At 38.4% G+C, this 18,561-nt stretch overlaps 1 protein-coding gene across 2 annotated transcripts in view; it reads right to left on the bottom strand.

Annotated features, from left to right (window-relative positions):
• KIAA0368 (KIAA0368 ortholog) overlaps positions 1 to 18,561 on the bottom strand; it is a 96,425-nt gene that overhangs the window by 76,769 nt on the left and 1,095 nt on the right. Inside the window, exon 1 of one of the 2 annotated variants that reach the window (XM_004677436.2) lies at positions 10,713 to 10,811. The exons of the other annotated variant lie outside the window; for it this stretch is intronic. Within the exon in view, the coding sequence (XP_004677493.1) occupies positions 10,713 to 10,734 (22 nt within the window). The 5' untranslated portion in view covers positions 10,735 to 10,811. Of the gene's footprint in view, positions 1 to 10,712; positions 10,812 to 18,561 lie in introns of those variants that run through there. 2 annotated transcript variants of the gene reach the window in all.

Below are 18,561 nucleotides of genomic sequence, written 5' to 3'. Positions count from 1 at the left end.
GATGAAATAAAACATATGCATGTGATAATCAAAAATTATAAAGAACTTCATATACCTATTAAAGCTACATTTTACAATCAAATGAAAGATACTTGAATTTTTTTGGCAGTGCATATAGTATCTTAAATGTCTTTCCTCAGCACTACATAAAGATCTAATTGATGATGGCTACATGGCAACTTTTGTCTACAGAAGTAATTTAATTAATTTATATAGCCCTCTATTACTAGTTTTACTACAACAGCGTTCCAGAGGATACATCTTTTCCTATGTGCATCTGTGTGCTCTTATGAGTATCAAATTAAACAGATTTGAGAAAAATGCCCTTCAAAAAGGCAGTGCAGCTCCTATTCAATGCCTGTGCCATATTTAATTCCACCACTACAGACTGACCAAGACATGCACTTCCAAAAATAAGAAAGCTAGTGTCATAAAGGTAATCTCTGATGCACCAGAGTTCTAGCAATTATGGCTTAATATTACCTGGCATGCAGCTACATGATTAATTCACAGTAAGTAGCCTTATGTTACATATAAATGAAAACTGTAATACACAATAAGTTTTTGGCAGATGCAAAAAATAAATGATTGTAATTTTATATGCCTGTTTTGATGAGTATAAACATGAGTTTCCCAAATAGTTACTTCCTATGAATGTTTCTTTGGAAGCAGCACAGAATAAGTGACAAAAATATTCCACTATTAAAAACGAAAAAAAGGCAGTGCTAGTTTACACCACCAGCAGAATATGTGGGCTCTGATTCCCCTATACCCACTCCTACTTGGTTTTAGCTGAATATGGTAGATGAAGAAAGATCATACTGTTATTTATTACTCAGGTAAAGTTTGGTTTTTTTTTTTAAAGATTTATTTATTTATAGGATTGACCAGAGACAGAGTGGGGAGCATAATAGGCAGATCAAAGAAGTACACTGCTGAGGGGAGCAGCAGGCAGGTCAGGAGAGGTCTGCCGGGTCATGTGGATCTCCTCCCGAGCAGGCGGGAATCGAACTCATGCTGAAGTGGCTTTAGCTTCTTAGTGCTGTGCTTTAACCTGCTGCGCCACCAGGGAGGGCCAAAATTTTTTTTTTTTTTCAGATATTTACTTTATTGAAATTTCTTCTTCAGCAAATTATTATATTTCTTGAGTTGCAAACATACAGAGAAAAAACTCCCGTTTTTCTCCCATATATTGCAAATATTTTTTCCTAGTATTCCTTGCGACTCTCTGGTATTTTCTCACCAATAGATTTTAAATATAAATTTACTAATCTTTCTTCTTATAGTTTCTGAATTTTCAGTCATGCTTACAAATGACTTCTTTAATCCTGGGTTATCAAAAACATTCTATTGTGCAGAAAAAAGCTAATAAGCTAGCATGCTGGGACTGTCATCCTTAGGAATGCCTACTTATAAAGCTGACCCTTGGCTGGTATGTGGAAGTCTGGATTTGAGGCGATTTTCCACCATTCCCAGAACTGGTAAGAGTCACTCACCATGCCTCAGCTATTTGTACTAACAATGGGGTTTATGCGGAACATCTGCTTTCCTTCTGGAAATCCAGGATTTTGGCACATGCTAAGCAGAAGGTTCCCAGGTGACTAGCGCCAAATAAAAACCCTCAGTACTGAAACTCTAATGAGCACCCCTGGTAGACAACATGCCACACATGTTGCCACAACTTGCTGCTAGAGAAGTGAAGCATGTCCTCTGTGCTTCCACCAGGAGAGAGCGCCGGGAAGCTTGCACCTGGTTTCCTTCACCCCACATGCCTTTCCCTTTGCTGAATTTGCTTTTTTTTTTCCTTTCCCACCATAAAAAATCTTAGCTGTAAGTATTCAAATAAGTGGAATCCTACAAATCCTCCCAGCAAATCACTGAACTTAAGGGTAGCCTGAAGACCCCTACATATGTATTTATCTATGTTTTCTCCTAGCTATCATGACTTTGCTTTCTGCACTCAAGTCTTTATTAGCCCAACTGTAATTTGTTTTGGTGCATGGAAGCATTAAGAAAAATAGTCTTTTGTGGGTTTTAAAGTCTTTTTCATTATGAAATAGAAAAATATACAAAATATAACTGCACCACTTCATCCATGTAATGATGCCAAGTAATATTTTTATTTTGAAATTGAGTCTATACTGGACTCAGACTTGAGGAGAAGTGAAACACTGACTTTAAAAAGTACAGTGAGTTTTAAGGTCTCACTAATGTCCCAGACGAAATTAGCAGCAGGACAAGGTCTTCTGACTTTCAGTATAAAAATGTCTGCCTACATCATGTAACAGCCTACAATGTCATATTCTACAACGACCCTATTCTCCATAGGACACTAAACAATATACTGTACTTTATACAAGGATCCCAGTTTGTGAGAATCACAAGAAATTGCAAGAACTTGTCTCATTAATGTGGTATTCATGACAGAACAGGGAAATGTATAAATTCAAAGATCAAAAAACACCACCACCAGAGAAAGCATCTGAGAAAGCTCAACGCTGTTATTAAAAAAACTAACAACAAACTGTCAAACTGCAATTCAACCTTTCTCCTCTCTACTCATCTATATGTTCTCCTTTAACTCCTCCTACTTCCCTACTTATACTATGATGCACTAACTTCCCTCTCCAGATCACTCATTCACTCACACACTCATTTAAGTACTTACTGAAACCCTACTACAGACAAGACCTTGGATATCACAGTATAAAATGTTAAGAAGGGAAAGGCAAGGATGTTTGTCATTTATTGTATGGGCCTATGGTATTTGCACTTAGAAAGAAAACAGAAGACCTAAGACAGATTGCTCAAGAGTGCAACATTTATGGATAGAGGAAAAGTATTCAAAAATGGGTATGACAGATAGCTGACAAAAGGAAATCAAACAATGGGGATCAGAAGAACTAATAAAAAAAAAAAAAAGAAATGATGGCTAAACAAATTTTCTCCAAAAAAAAAAGCCTAAAACTCCTTCACAGACAGATTAATCTCAAAGGTAAAAAGCAGGATGTTACTATTTTAATAGGACACGGAGATGGGGACATTAAATCAAATATAAAATATAAAGATTTTTTTTAAAGATTTATTTATTTATTCATACAGAACTGGGGTACAGGCCAGAGATGTGGAGGGTGAGAGGATTCACTAGAAACAGAGTGGGGAGCAGAACAGGCAGATCGATGAAGTACACTGCTGAGGGGAGCAGCGGGCCAGCAGGAGAGGTCTGCCTCCCCATGTGGGGGATCGAACTCATGCGGAAGTGGCTTAAGCTTCTTAGTGCTGTGCTTTAACCCACTGCGCCACCAGGGAGGGCCAAGATTAAGATTTTTAACTATCATAAATCACAATATAAAGTACAAAAATAAGCTACAAAATGTTTTCAAATGAAACAGAATTGAGCACAAAAATCCTGCAAAGACAGTAAATTCAAATTTTTTTAAATGACAAAGAATAAAAGCAGAGATCACAATGACCAGGAATAAGCAAAATTAACACAACAACATTCAATTTCACACCCTGCACTGTAGAAAAACTTTCCAAATCTAAAGCACCAAATGGTGGCAATGACTGGGAACAAAGCAGGAGGTCAACAACAAGTAAACAGGTGTTGGTGTGCACAGTGACACGGTCTCTGAAGGGCCAGTCTCTGATCAAGTATCTCCAAGAAAGTAGAAGAGTCACACACCCTTTGTCCTGGATAACACACCCCAAAGCAATGCTAGTCAAAGCAGCCCTGCCACAAAACTTGCTACCAGAGAAATAAGGCAACACTTCTGCCTTCCCTGGGAATCATCTAGGACAAGAAATAACTAAATTAACGGTCATAGTTAAATTTACATTTTGCTGCAAATTCCCTAGGAAGAAATAAGTCCCTAGTCCTCAGACCACACCTATGTATCACTATCCTAGAGAAAAACTCTGAGGGAGAGAAAAGCACAAAGATACCTGCAAGAAAGAACTTAACAGGGTGAGTAAAAGAATAAAAACAGGAGATGATCTAAGTATCAGTCAACTGAAAAGTGGATAAAGAAACTGTGGCCCAATCATGAGACAGTGGAAATAGGCCACAGTTAGTTACATGTCACATAAAGCAACATAACGGGATCTAAAAAATTAAGATCAAAGAAAGCAAACTGTAGAAGGATATGCACAGTACAGTCCCACTAATGTAGTTTTCAGATCCTATATGTGTATGTATGTGTATATATATTCTGCATAGGATATATACATTACAGGCATTAACACTTGGTGGTGGGAGAAAGGGGGCTAGGGGGAGAGGAGAGGAGGGAATACCACATGGAATTGTATCTGCAAAGTTTACTTCTTAAAAATATAAAAGACCTGAAGCTAACAGCAAGAAAAGGAAACCACTTGACAAAGACAGGATGTACATAAGTGTTCCTAAGATTATTCTTTCCATTTCTTCATAACTGGAATATTTCATTATTTTAAAAAGTGTATATATCAAAATAACTTTCTTGTGATCCAACCATATAAAAGGGGAAGAAATAAAGAGCAATTTTTCTATAGTTTCATGTACTAATCAAATATTATATAGTAAAAATACACTTTAGAAAAATTAATATACAGAGCAAAATCTTTTAAAGAATACAAAATTTAAGGAGAAGGTAAAAAAAATAAATTACAGAATATTAAAATTAGAAACCTTAAAGAATATAAAAAAAGAATAAAAATAAATATTTACTAGTCGGTGATGTAAAATGGCAGTCATTTTGGAAGACAGTTTGAAAGTTTTTTACAAAACTAAACATGATTGTACAACTCCCAGGTATTTACCAAAAGGAGTTGAAAACTTATGTCAACACAACTGCACATGAAAGTTTATGAAAGCTTCATTCATTAACTGCCAATATCTGGAAGCAACCAAGATGTCCTTTAGGAGGTGAATGGATAAATAAACTGTAATATATCCCCAAAAGGATTATTATACAGTGCTAAAAAGAAAAGAGCTGACGCACCTTAAATGACAGAGGACCTTAAAGGAATATCAGTAAGCAAAAGAAGGCAGTAGGAGAACTTACAGACTGTGTAATTCCAACAACACATTGTTCTGGAAATCACAAAACCAGAGGCAGCAAAAAAGATCAGTGGTTACCAGAGAGGAAGTAATGCACAGGTAAAGCACAGAAGATTTTAGGGCGATGTGAACACCACATATAAAATTGTAATAGTGAACACATGCCTTTGTACTTCTTCTACACATACAGAACACACAGCATCAAGACTGACCCATTACGTGAATTACAGACCAGGGGACAGTAATGTGTCAGCGCAAGCTCGTTTGTGGTAAAAAATGCACCATTCTGTTAAGTCATTTTGACAGTAGAGGACACGATAAAACTGTGAGGGCAAGGAGGTATGGGAAATCTTTGTGCTTTCCTTTCAACTTTATTCTAATCCTAAAACTGCTCTAAAATATTTCAGTCCTTAAAAAAGTTAACTTCAAAGAAAACATCAAAAACAGTGAGACTCTCAAGTAACCAAATGAAAATAATTTCAGTTTAGTTTATATCAACTATTATAATCCAGGGGTGGGGGAAATTCTACTTAAAACAAATACATTCATTTCCTTTCCATTATATAATTCTCTAGTTCATATTTATCTCTATTTTCTATATCTCTTTAGATAAAAGGGACTTGCCTTCCTTTATTCCCCAAGGAAGAAATAACCAACGATGGTTTAAAAACTTCATTTTGCCATTAGATACTGATACTCCTGAAAATGTGTATATATTTCTGAGATATAAAAATGTCCACATAAATCACTCATTCTTCAGAGCTCTTCCAAAGTATACAACTTTGGCTTCTAAGTTAAGGAAAGGTTATGGACTGGGCATGGGGGCAGATGGGAGGGGAAGGAGGGAAAAGGTGTGGCTATTTTCTCAAAAAGTTAGGAAAGGCAATTACTGGTTTTTCATCATCACTTATGAGGGAAAAAAAATTTAAAAACAAAAAAGTAAAGAAATTTTAAAAAAGTAATAAATCGGGCCCTCCCTGGTGGCGCAGCGGGTTAAAGCACAGCACTGAGAATCTAAAGCCGCTTCCCCATGAGTTCGATTCCCGCCTGCCCCGGAGGCGACCACATGGCGTGGCAGACCTCTCCTGACCCGCCCGCTGCTCCCCTCAGCAGTGTACTTCCTCTATCTGCCTGTTCTGTTCCCCACTCTGTCTCTGGTGAAGCCTCTCACCACCCCTGAGCCTCTGGCCTGTACCCCAGTTCTGTATGCACAAATAAATAAATCTTTAAAAAAAAAAAAAAGTAATAAATCAGTTTCCCTGATATATCACCTTTTCTTGACAACTTGAACATCAAAACATTCCTTACAAAGTATGCAAGAGAAGAAAACCTTCAAAAGAATAAAGGAAGACTGTATTTAAGGTAGTGATTACGTTCATGTGGTGGAATTTCAGGAGTCTTTTTTCCTTGTTTAATTAGTAAATGTACTTCATGAACATAAACTGTTTGTGTGAATTTAAAAAAGAAAATTGTTATTTCTGGGGGACACACACTGAATTTTTTTAAGATTGCTCACATCTTACTGCCAATATCTGGAAGCAACCAAGATGTCCTTTAGGAGGTAAATGGATAAATAAACTAATATATCCCCAAAAGGATTATTATACAGTGCTAAAAAGAAAAGAGCTGTCGCACCTTAAATGACAGAGGACCTTAAAGGAATATCAGTAAGCAAAAGAAGGCAGTAGGAGAGCAACATTTTTTCGGATATAAAAATAAATTTTGTTATAAATTCGGTTAGAGGTGGCAAATGAAGTCTGAAACTTAACATAAAGTCAGAAACACCTGGACAGCGAAGTGCCCTCCACACTCAGAAGATAATCATGTAAAGCTGTAGGTTACATTGAGGAGGCTCCAGTAAGTTACCATGGAAATATACTAGACTGTGAAAGAACACTGCACAAGGAAACATTCTCCTAGTGGGATTTAGTTTCTTCTGAGTCATAAATATGTAAATACATTACCCTCACAAAGCAGTTTATACAGACTTTTGAGGGCTCAGAAAACCAATGTGAATGGACAGCTTATAGTCTGCATTTGCATGTGGGGCCTGAGATCTGACTAGCCTTCCAAAGGTTACCAAGCAAATGAGACACAAAATTATAAACTGAACCTACAGAAGTTTTTACACACCAAGAATACACCAGAACACAGTACTTCCCTCCAAAGTACTATTAATTGATATAGGTGATATTAGCTTCAACTTACAGATAGGGAAACAGAGTCCAGAATCCATTATCAATGGTAAGCAATATTACAAAGCTGGTCAGTGACAGTCCAACTCCCAACACAAAGCTCCTCCTAAATTACTGCAGGGTTGAAGCAAAGTGGGTGGAGATGGCACTAAGCCTTACTAGGCAACCATGGACAGCATCATTTTATACCCAGGCCACAGCCAAAGAGTCAGCATAGGTCACTGATGCAAACTGCCCCTTTCTCAGGGCAGAATTGGGGCCAGAGCCAAGACTCCCTGAGTGACTGTACCTACAAGACTAAGTCAAGAGTTATGACATAGGTATCTTCCGCCTACCCATGCAGCACAAAATCAGAAGAAGCCACTTGAAGAAAGAATGGCACACCAGCAAAGCTGGAAGAACTGGATGAATTCTGAGTGCTCAGATCCAATGACCTCTTTAGTGCACCTCTTGTTCCCGTAAGAGACCCTGATTTCCTCGAGTAAGTATCTCACCTCTGCTTAAATCAGCTTACAGCTGTGTATATACATGGAAAGTGTTTGCCAAGAAAAGACGAACAACATACTTTTATAAAAACATTTAAAAAATAAACAGCATCAAGCCTATGTCTAGGGTGAATATCAGACCGGAAAGGGAGTCCTAGTTAAGAGTGGGCCAGTCCAGCCTCAAGGGCTATCTCAACTAGCATTGGTCAATACCTGACAGCCATCCAAATCACAGTAACTTCTTAAGTATTACCATAAATTCTCCCAGTTCAACTGTTTTGGTTACCTCTCTTGATCCCCACACATCCTTCTCACTCAAGGCCCAGCTCAAATAGTACATGGTCCACGTTGACACACCCCGACCTGGTCCCACAAACTACCACAGACCTTATCCCTCTCTCCTGGCACTTGCTATCTTCCGCTATAGCCAACAGCAATCTGCCCTTTCCTAGAATATCACCGCTCTTTGAGTTGTGACTTGAATCTGACTACACAGACTGTCCACTCATTAGTCTCGATCCATTTCCAGAGCTTCTCAGGTTGAGAAATTGTAACTTGGTCTCTTAATATTTCAACACTAAACTCAATGCTTTGTAGATCAAGGTTACCCAAATACCTGTTGAATACATGAAATATTCCTCACACATTAAAAAAGTTATTTGAAAAATGTTCTACATCTAACATCTGTAGCAAGGGGAAAAAGAAGACTGGTAGCAATTTATAAACCTGACATCAGAATCTTTCAGAAAAGGGACTATAATTTTTTTTTAATACCAACTGCCTAGAGTTATAAAAATAAAGGAGGGAGGAGAAGCAGGATTCTTCCTTAGCAGAGTTCAGAAGGGCTCAGTCTTTCTTCTCTGGACACTTAAGCAAAATTCTTCTCTGAAATAGAAGGGAGTCAACAGTTACTGCAGAGAGTTAAAAAGAAAAGATGGAAAGAAGGGATGAAGGATGAAGGAGCAGAAAATCAAGAGCAGTAAGGCTTCACCCCATGACTCACCAAATCTTTAAGAGTAAACTAAATTCCTGAAATGCTTGAGAAAAGATGTATATATGTGTGTAGACCAAGAAAATGGAGAGATTTCGTGTCCATGGGTGTATCCAAAACACTATTTTCAGAAAAGGGAGCCCAGAAGCTAAAAAAAAGCACAAGTGAACTAAATTATAGGAAACCCACAAAAATTGGATGTGAGAGGGAGAAATGGATAAATGCCTCTGTATTTAAGTAATCTCTTCAAGTAGGAGTTCAAGGTTACACTATAAAGAATAAGGAAGCCCTTGTCCAAATTTTTGTATGTAATACACAGTATTTTCTGATAGATCAACAATGTGAATTATAAATCTAACCAGATACGAAATAGTGAAGTTCACATCACCTACTGACCACTATATGCCATTTCAAGTCACTAAATGCCACTCCAATATTTGTCAAAATCCAAATGAAACCAGCAGGATATTTCCTTAGGAGTTAATGTTTAAATCTGTCTCTCTTCCTTTGTTTTTAAACACAAATTCACATCCCACCCACCCACCTTTTTAAAAGTTTTAAGTCATTAAATGCAAATGTGACTTAAAAAAGAAAATGTCAGAAGTCCACATAAACAAATAAAATAAGTGAGGGTGGGAAGAAGAGCCTTTCCAAGAAAGAAATAATCCATTACAATTGCTGGGAGAGTTGCCACTCTCCAGCCAGAGAAGTCAAAGGTGGAAGTAGGCAGGCCCAGGCCAAGTGAGGCAGCAGCCCTCCTCTGTACCCGAGATTTAATGATCACAGTGCCAGACTCCAGATACACTGAGGTACACAAACACTCCCACCTCCAAGAGTGGCACTTTGCCCCAGAGACAGCAGGTGGCAGATACCCAGTTAGAAATCAGTGTTAGTAAACTGATGAGCAGAAAGATTAGTTTATGAAAGACAGATTAGAGAAGATAATATATACTACGCAAGAGTTCAGACTGCATAAAAGTCGTAGCTAATTAGATACAACAATGCTCATTTGGATGTATAAACTCTAGATTTTTTTTTTAAACCTCTATTTAAATACCAGCAATTGTGGTTTCACCTGCTTGCCTGGGGTATATCAGAATGACATTAACACATCACAGACCCAAAAGCTCTAAGAAGAAATAATCTAGGAGAGAATTAACAATGTTCTCACTTCTATTCTAAACAATTCCTCCAAACTCTCAACTGAAAGAGTAAAAATACATGACACATGAAATTGTAATAATAAACCAAAATTCACTCTAAAACTCAACTTTTTTATAAAACATTCATTCCAACCCTCAAAATTTCACCTAGCTGAAGGCATCACACCATCATCGGCAATCTTCTGACTGCAAGGTAATAGGATACAGTGGGATGGGAAAATGCAACACTTAAAATCAGAAGGTAGCAATAAAATGTACCACTGGATTAATGCTACAAAGCCCAATGACTCACTAGATTTTGAACTCATGATATCACAGCAGCACTACCAGCTGAATTTCAATCAAATGACATGTAGTATCATCTAGGAATGAAGCTGACACCAGAATGAAGTAAAATTAAGTGACTTTCCCCATCACGGGGGGGGCTCAAAATGGAAGAATAAGGAACACCCAATGACTATGACAATGTTCTTCTCAAGACTACTTCTCACAAATAAAACAACTCCATAATAACATCCCTGAGCATGTAAAATTATTTGCTGCTGTGACAGACAATGCTACTTATAAATTAAGTCTTTTTATGAACACACTACTATGTAACATCTTCAAATTTTATCTTTCTTTTGCCTTTATGTTTTTTTAACTATTTATCATCACAGAGAATAGAGGCTTCAGGCAAATGCAAATGAACATGAACCTCACTGATTCTCTCAGGATAACCAATAAAGGAGAAAACCCACGAAGATCCAGGTATGAAATTGTTTGAAAACCTAGGCATTTTTATATGCTACTTTGAAAAAAAAAAAAAAAAACACATCCTAAGGAACTAAATCTACTAACCTCTACAATCAATGTGATACATGGTTTATCCAGTCTTGACAAAAATCCTCTGGATCACCAATGGTATGTTCATCCACTCGGACATATGCAATTGTATAAAGAATCTATTATTTAGAACACCAGGAAAAAAAAAAAACAATTAAAAGGTTTATACTCAGAGCTACCATTTTCAAGAAAAAAAAGCACTTTTTCCACATCTGCTAATATCTTCTAAAATACCCTCCCTGCTTTGCAATTCCAAAAGAGCAATGAAAATCAGTGATTATAAAATTGGAAAAATATTAAGATGTGTCCACAAAGAATATTTATTGTGCAAAAGCAATGCTAATACTTTTTTAAAAAAATATAGTGGCGAATGGGCCCTCCCTGGTGGCGCAGAGGGTTAAAATGTAGCACTATGAAGCTGTCCCCAGCCACTGCAGCATGAGTTCGATTCCCAGCCAGGGAGGTGACCCACATGTGCAGCAAACCCATCCTGTTCTGCCTACTGCTCCCCTCAATCAATCTGCTTGTTCTGTTCCCCACTCTATCTCTAACCTTCTCACCCCACCCCCATACTCTGGTCTTATCTCAGTTCTTGCATGCATAAATAAATCTTTTTTTAAAAAGGCTATTAAAAAAAAAACTCCAATGCCATGTATATTTTATCACATACATGTAAATATATGATAAATATAAAAGCCCTATACAAAAACTGGAAGAAAGCATCTGAATTATGTAAGTTTCCCATGAGTACTAGCACATGAGAATGCAAACAGTTAATAGTCATAATCCTAGGAAACTCCTCCTCTCCTGATGCCCAGTTCTTCTGTCTTCTCACTCCTAAAGATGCATACCCCTCAGCTGTCCTCTGGCCAAACTGCACATCCTATGACTCTACTATCACCCTCACCTTCACACCACCAAGTTTTAGAACCAAACTCTCCACACCCCTGCTGAGCACTGTCAAGTTCTTAACATGCATCATCTCTTCCCATTCTTGTAACAACCCCATAAAACTAAATTTTGTTATTACACTTTATAGATGCGAAAAACAAGACCCAGAAGTTTGGTGCTTTTTCAAGGACATGAATTAAAAAAAAAAAAAAAGGTAGCAGATCAAGATTCAAAACCAGCTCTGACTCCAAGACCTGAGCTTTAGCCGCTATTCCAAACAGCATTCCTAAACAAGGCAACTGGGTGCCTCAATAACTTATCTCACTCATTCAACAAACAACTTAGTTGTTGTACATGAACCTGCTCTCTCTTTTCTCCACTTCCAGTTCCCTAAAGCATCTGGCAGCTATATACTCTCCAACCTTCCTCCCTAACCCCATTTCTCAGTTAGATTCATGGAACATTCTCACCAGCCCCTCCCTCTCTTGAATAAATCTCATCTACTTTAGCCAATAATTTCTGTCTATTCTAGGCACTCTAGATGATATTACTTCCTTGTCAAGTCCAATCCCACCATCCCAATTTGGATCTTAAGTTTTGATTTGACCACTCCCATGCCCTCGTAATTAGCTGCACTGCTCTAGGTCCCTGGATCCTGGCAATCAATGTTACACCACTGCCACCTGTTATCCTCATAAAACAGATCTACTCATGTTACACCCCTGCTTAAAGGCCTTTGATGATTCTCTACTTGTCTACAGAACAAAGTCTAAACTAGCTGCGTTGGCATTCTACACAAGCTAGTTCCAACCTATCTTCTCAGCTCCCTGACACCCCACTAAAATTAATAATAATTTACAGAGCTTAATGGTTTATATAGCACATTTTCACATATAATAATCCTAACAACACAACACGTCTTTCTTATTATCTCAATTTTATGAAAAAGAAAAAGGAGACTTACAGAAGATAATTTACCCAAGATTCCAAATGGTGAAAGGTAGAGAAGGCCAAGTCTCAAACTCATAATTTTATTTACTTTCCTGTACTTTGTGAAGCCAACGCACCTCATTCCAGTATTATCAGACTTCTTCAAACCTTCTCTGAAAAATGCTTTCCGCACCTATTTCTTAGCTCAAGCTCCCTTAGCCTGGAACACGCCTCTCCTTAATGTTTCCAAAGATCTGTGTTAGGTATTTTTCATATCATGCTTTCTACCAGTTATTTATTTAAAAGTCTGTCTCAACACTGAAGTATAAGACCTCTGAGAAGTCTGTTTATTGAACTGAAATGTGGGGGGGGGGGGGAGTCACAAGATTGCTCGCATCAAGGCAGAGACTGGCCAGGCCTGAAACCGGAGACCAGCGACATGGGTCATGCCATCTGAGCACACTGATAGTGCCTGCAATGTTAATATGTCTTCTCAACAAAGTCCAGTGCCCCACGGCCAGCTATTTTCACCAACACTGACCTTTAGTAAATATTATAATTTAGTGAAAGCACAATTTAAAATAGAATGGCATGTAGCGAAAAACTAGAAGTTGCTTAAAAATATATATATATATGTATACATGTATACCTATACACATATATACATATAAGTGTATACCTATACATATATATACATATATAAGTGTACCTATACATATATGCGTATATATGTATACCTATACACACATATACATATATAAGTGTACCTATACATATATACACACATATGTGTACCTATACATACATATATTTGTATATATATGCTATTTGCCTTTCTAACCTTCCTATTTCGTTAAGTAACCAAAATTTAATTGATGCAAGTGTGCTTCAATTCAGCCTTTCTATAAAGATCAGTCCAGTTGCATGGTGGCTGTCATTATAGATAATCTCTCTCTCTCTGGGACAATTTCTGATGCCCCCAGAATCACATTTGCCTACACAGCTACACACACCGCTTTCCACTGCTCACCCTCTAAAAGATCCTGGATTCCTGGCACTGGCAGAGAATGTCTCAGAAGGCACTTGACATGTTGATTATCTGGCCAACTTCAGTAATTAAAGTTTCTAGTGGCTATGTTAAATAGTCAAACTAAAATAAATGCTTTAAGATTACAGTTCATTGAGAGTTGTCTTTATTCCAATGAAGATGAAATTCTAAGGATGTCTTGTAATTATAAAGCTCAGAATATGACACCACTAAACAGCTGAGCATGTGAAATCTCAAATGTGTAGTACCATGCATTTCTATCACCCTGACTATAAAGAAAGAAAACTACAGACCATAATCTTAAATGAGTTACTAGCAAGATTCCAGGACTGCCTTTGTCAGAACCCATTCCTCTCTATTTTGACATCTGACCCCAGAAATCTAGTACATTCTGTTTAATGAATATCAGAATATTGCCAGTTTCCACGAGACAGGAGATTCTTTTGGAGATTAAGACGACATGGGGAATGCAGGGGTTGGAGGGGCAATTCATGTTGATTTTGTTATAAATTATGTTTTCCTTCCTCTGAAAGGAAAACAGTAGTAGAGCAAAATTAACAGACTTTGCAAATGAAAGAATCTGAGTTTTCAAGGCCTAAGCCTGCAATATGAGGGTAGCTACACCGTGAGACAGTGACAGTTTCACAGTCACAGGTTTGTGACAAGGATTCAATCAGTTAATAGCTACACACAAGGATTAAAACACAAGGTAAGCCTTAATAAACATTAACTTTACTATTATTCTACAACAAACACCTCATTCAAAGTGACAATTAACATGACATTTTTGAAAAAGGAAAAAAACTAACAAATTCCAACCCAAGATCATTTTGCTTACCTTTTGACAATTTTCACATGTAAATCAAACAAAAGAATGGAAATAAATCAAAGAAAACCCTAACAGTCAATTCTGTGTCAACAGAAAATGCAAAATATGGTGACAAACACAACTGAAAGGAGCTATAGATTTAAGCTGATGACATCTCCACTTCAAATGCAAACGTACAAATGTTGATTTGACATCTAGAGGGACAGTGTTGCCAGTTATGTACCTCTAAATGAAAGACCTGGGAATCACAGTGGTTGATAATATTACTTTTAACACTTCATGATAATACTACCTGAACATTACTTGTACCATATAATCATAAATTTTGGTTCTTAATTATCTGTTTACTTGTACTCTTCCTCTTTCTTCTCCTTAGTGGAATAACTGCATCCTAGGCTTTGGTGTTGCTCTGTACCCCACAGTGACATTAAACAGTAGTCAACTAGCTGGATGCAAGCAATATCCGAGAATTTGGTAATGCATCCAAAAGTAATGCTCTCTTTTCATGAACTTAAATGGTCTGATTATAGTGCACAGAGGTATATGGCCTGAAGGTTTGTTATGAACACACACTGGAGTGTGAGACACCTGGGATCCGATTCCAGCTGCAGGACCTTGAGAACCAAAGAAGGCGGCTTCTGTTCCATAAAACAGTGATAAGTTTATTTACACCTTAGAATTATTCTGACATAAATATAAAATCAAGACAAATAAAAATCTGGCCCCCAAAAAAGCACTTAAAATACTAAACATTTAGGAGAAGATGTACTGGTGTTTCCAGTAACTGCAAATATCTGTATTGAAGTACTTCATGCCACTGAACTGTACGCTTAACATCATGAAGATGCGGGCTACCAGAAGAGGGTGCAGGGTGAAGGACAGAAGATGACAGGGTGGCAGCACGTGGTAGAAAGTGAGTGAAGCGTGTGCATACCGGGCTTCAAAACTGTAGTCATGTAAAGGAGTGGTAAATTAGTAAAAATTGAGAGAGAGAAATTTAGAAGATAAGTTCTGTGTATTTTACCATAATCTTTTTAAAATAATGAAAATTTTAAAGATGAGTAAAAGGACAGACAAAAGGTAAAGCTAGAGAATTGAGTATATAGAAATTCATTTTCAACTTCTCTGTACTTTTTAACACTTTTACAATAAAATATTAAAAGGGAAAAGGTAATGCTGGCCTCTAGTAATTTGTTTTTATTATCCTCTACTAGGCAGACATAACATCCCAGCAAATATGCAGATACTTAGCTCCTTTTATTAAGGCAGAATTTTTATATGCATCTTTTTATCGGCCATCTCTCCTTTGGTTATAGTCATTCTGAAACTAAACGTTTCATTGATTTACTTAAAACATCTTAGCTAGTAAATATGTGTGACTTCAATTAATCTGTGGTACCAACTACCAAGTATTTAATGTCTCCTGGAGAATACAGAAGCCAAGCCAAATTTGTGGACAACGACGGGGTGATTTGACTGAGCAAAGCGAAGGAAAAGCGAGACTACTTATTCCTAGCTCTACCAATAGTTGCTGAAGTTAGTAAGTTCCTTAACCAGAAATACCACTAGTCCTTTAACAAGTACCTAACATACAGCAGCACACTGCAGACATACAAATACAAATACAAATGCAGCCACCTAAGAATGACAGCCAGTTCTTCTAGTTTTGTTTCCCATTCTAACTGGTAATTTACATTTTAACATGTTTAGTAGTGCAATAGGAACTCAGCTATCATGAAGAATAACAACTTAAAAGACTATCTTACATGTATTGGGGTGGCTAATATTAAAAATACAAAAAGTAACAAGCATTAGCAAGGATGTGGAGAACTGGAACCCTTGTGTACTGTTAGTGTAGTGTAAGGGGCATAAAATGGTCAGCTACTGTGAAAAACAGCTTATAAGTCCCTCAAAAAATTAAAAATTGAAAAGATCATGCTTAGTGAGATAAGCCAGAAAGAGAAAGAAAAATACCGGATGGTTTCACTCATAGCAGGAGTATAATGGACCAGGCGAGAAAATAACAAAAATAATGAACAACCATATACCAGAGACATTTTGCGGGGTGCAGTGGGGATCAAAAAACGGGGGGGGGGGAGGAGGTGTACGGTATTATGGTGATGGCACACGGGTGACTTGGTGATGGGAAAGTCGCGGGGATTACAATTAAGATGGAAAAAAATGTACAAAATGATGTAAAAATAAACTTTTGTAATAAAAAAAATTAAAAATTGAGCTAACATATGATCCAGAAAGTCCCCTTTTAGGTATATATCCAAGGGAATTGAAAGCAGAGTCTCAAATAGACATATCTACATACCTTTTCACAGTGGCATTAGTCACAACAGCTAAAACACAGAAGCAAACAAAAGTGCATCAACAGATGGAGGAAAAAATGTAGTATAAGCACACAAAGGAATATTATTCACCTTATTAAAAAAAAGAAATAGAGTCATGAGTCACTTAATGACAGGGATACATTAAGGGACTTCATCTTTGTGTGACAGTCATCAGAGTATACTCCCATAAAACTGTGTGTTGTGGCCTACTGCACAGCTAAGCTGTGTGTGTGTTTATGTGTACATACATGTGTGTATATGTATATATATATATGTGTGTATATATATGAACCATGATAGCATACAATATCTGTCCTTGACCAAAACATGGTCAGATAACACTCCACTGCACTAACATGTTATAACACAGATGAAACTTGAGGACACTGTGCTAAGCGAAATAAATGAGTCACAAAAAGACACATGCACCTAGTTAAATCAAGTCACAGAGACAGGAAGTGGACGGGTGAAGGCCAAGGGAATGGCAGAAAAGGGAAGGACCCGGAGTTAGGGTTCAAAGGCCTGACTTTCAGTTTTGCAGGATGAAGTGTTCTGCAAATGGATGGTGGTGATGAGTGCATATCAAGATACATGTACTTAATACCAGTGACTTGTACACTTAAAATTAAGATGGCAGATTTTGTGTTTTACCACTGTCACAAAAGAGGGGTTGAGGAGGAAATAGGGACCTCATGTCCTCAGAAGGCCTGGGGGTGCTCCATCACAGAACTGAATGACTAACCCTATCTCTAACCACATCAAAAGACTGTCTACTCGCTCTCTATCCTGCCCAGGGTCACATCAACTGTTGATGTCAGCTTCAACCATTACTCCAGCTCTCTGTCAAGGCAACAAGGCACTCAGTCTCTCTAAACCGGCCTCCTCTTAAAAGACGGATAATTCCTACCTACCTCACAAGAGCAAAAGTGAGATCATGTATTTAAAGTAGCTTTAAATTGCCAAGCAGCAACGAAACCAAAATTATTAGGTTTATAACTACTTTCAAATGGAAAATCAGAGGAGGCAATGAGTGACAACAAACTTCGCAAAGCTTGGGACACCTCACCCAAGCCTGATTCCATTTAAAACTCCCATCACCCCCAATATAATAACCTGTCTTGTTTTTGTGACAAATTGAAGGGCAGCATGGGGAAGAAGGGTGAGAGGAGGGAACCGTCAGCCCAAAATATTTCATTTACCCACCCCAAACGCAAGCAAAAATTATTTTACACGCTCTAAGGTAATTCCATTTTCGTGACCCAAACGTGGGCCTGCGACGACCTGGAACTACACTTCCCACAAAGCATCGAGGCGAACCGGGCGGCAGGCGGAGCGGCCGGGGATTCAGGGTGACCACCGCTCTCCCCGAATGTGGATCGCCGAGCCCCAGAAAACCGCAACGTTTCGGGGTCCAGTGTGCTCTGGTTCTCCTTTCTGAAACACTGTCACCCGTGGGACCGCCGGCGACTAGCGCCGAGACCCTCTCTGCCCTCCCGTCCTTCTGCTCCACCTGAGGGTCACCGCCTATTCTTGACCTTTCGAGTGATTTCTAGGGTGTCACAGAAAGGCACCTTCTCTCCTTCCCTGAAAGCTCCAGGACTTGAACTCGCCCACGGGTCAGAGCCCGGGGCCCCAGCGGGGTCAGACGGACGGGAGGACACAGCTGGCCGCCCGGGGGCTCCGCGGCCCCAGCACCGCGGGCAGGGGGCTGGGCTGCCCCCATCCCCCGGCCGGGGCGGTCCGCGGGGCAGAGGTGGCCCCGCCCGGAGCTCCGGTTTCAATTTCACAACGTGACGGTGCAAACCTGAGGCCTACAGACGCTGGCGG

Source organism: Condylura cristata, unplaced genomic scaffold (genome assembly GCF_000260355.1).
Source record: "Condylura cristata isolate star-nosed mole 26May11 unplaced genomic scaffold, ConCri1.0 scaffold00006, whole genome shotgun sequence".
Classification (NCBI taxonomy): domain Eukaryota; kingdom Metazoa; phylum Chordata; class Mammalia; order Eulipotyphla; family Talpidae; genus Condylura; species Condylura cristata.
Note: the sequence above shows the minus strand (reverse complement) of the source record. Positions and strands in the feature narration are given on the sequence as shown.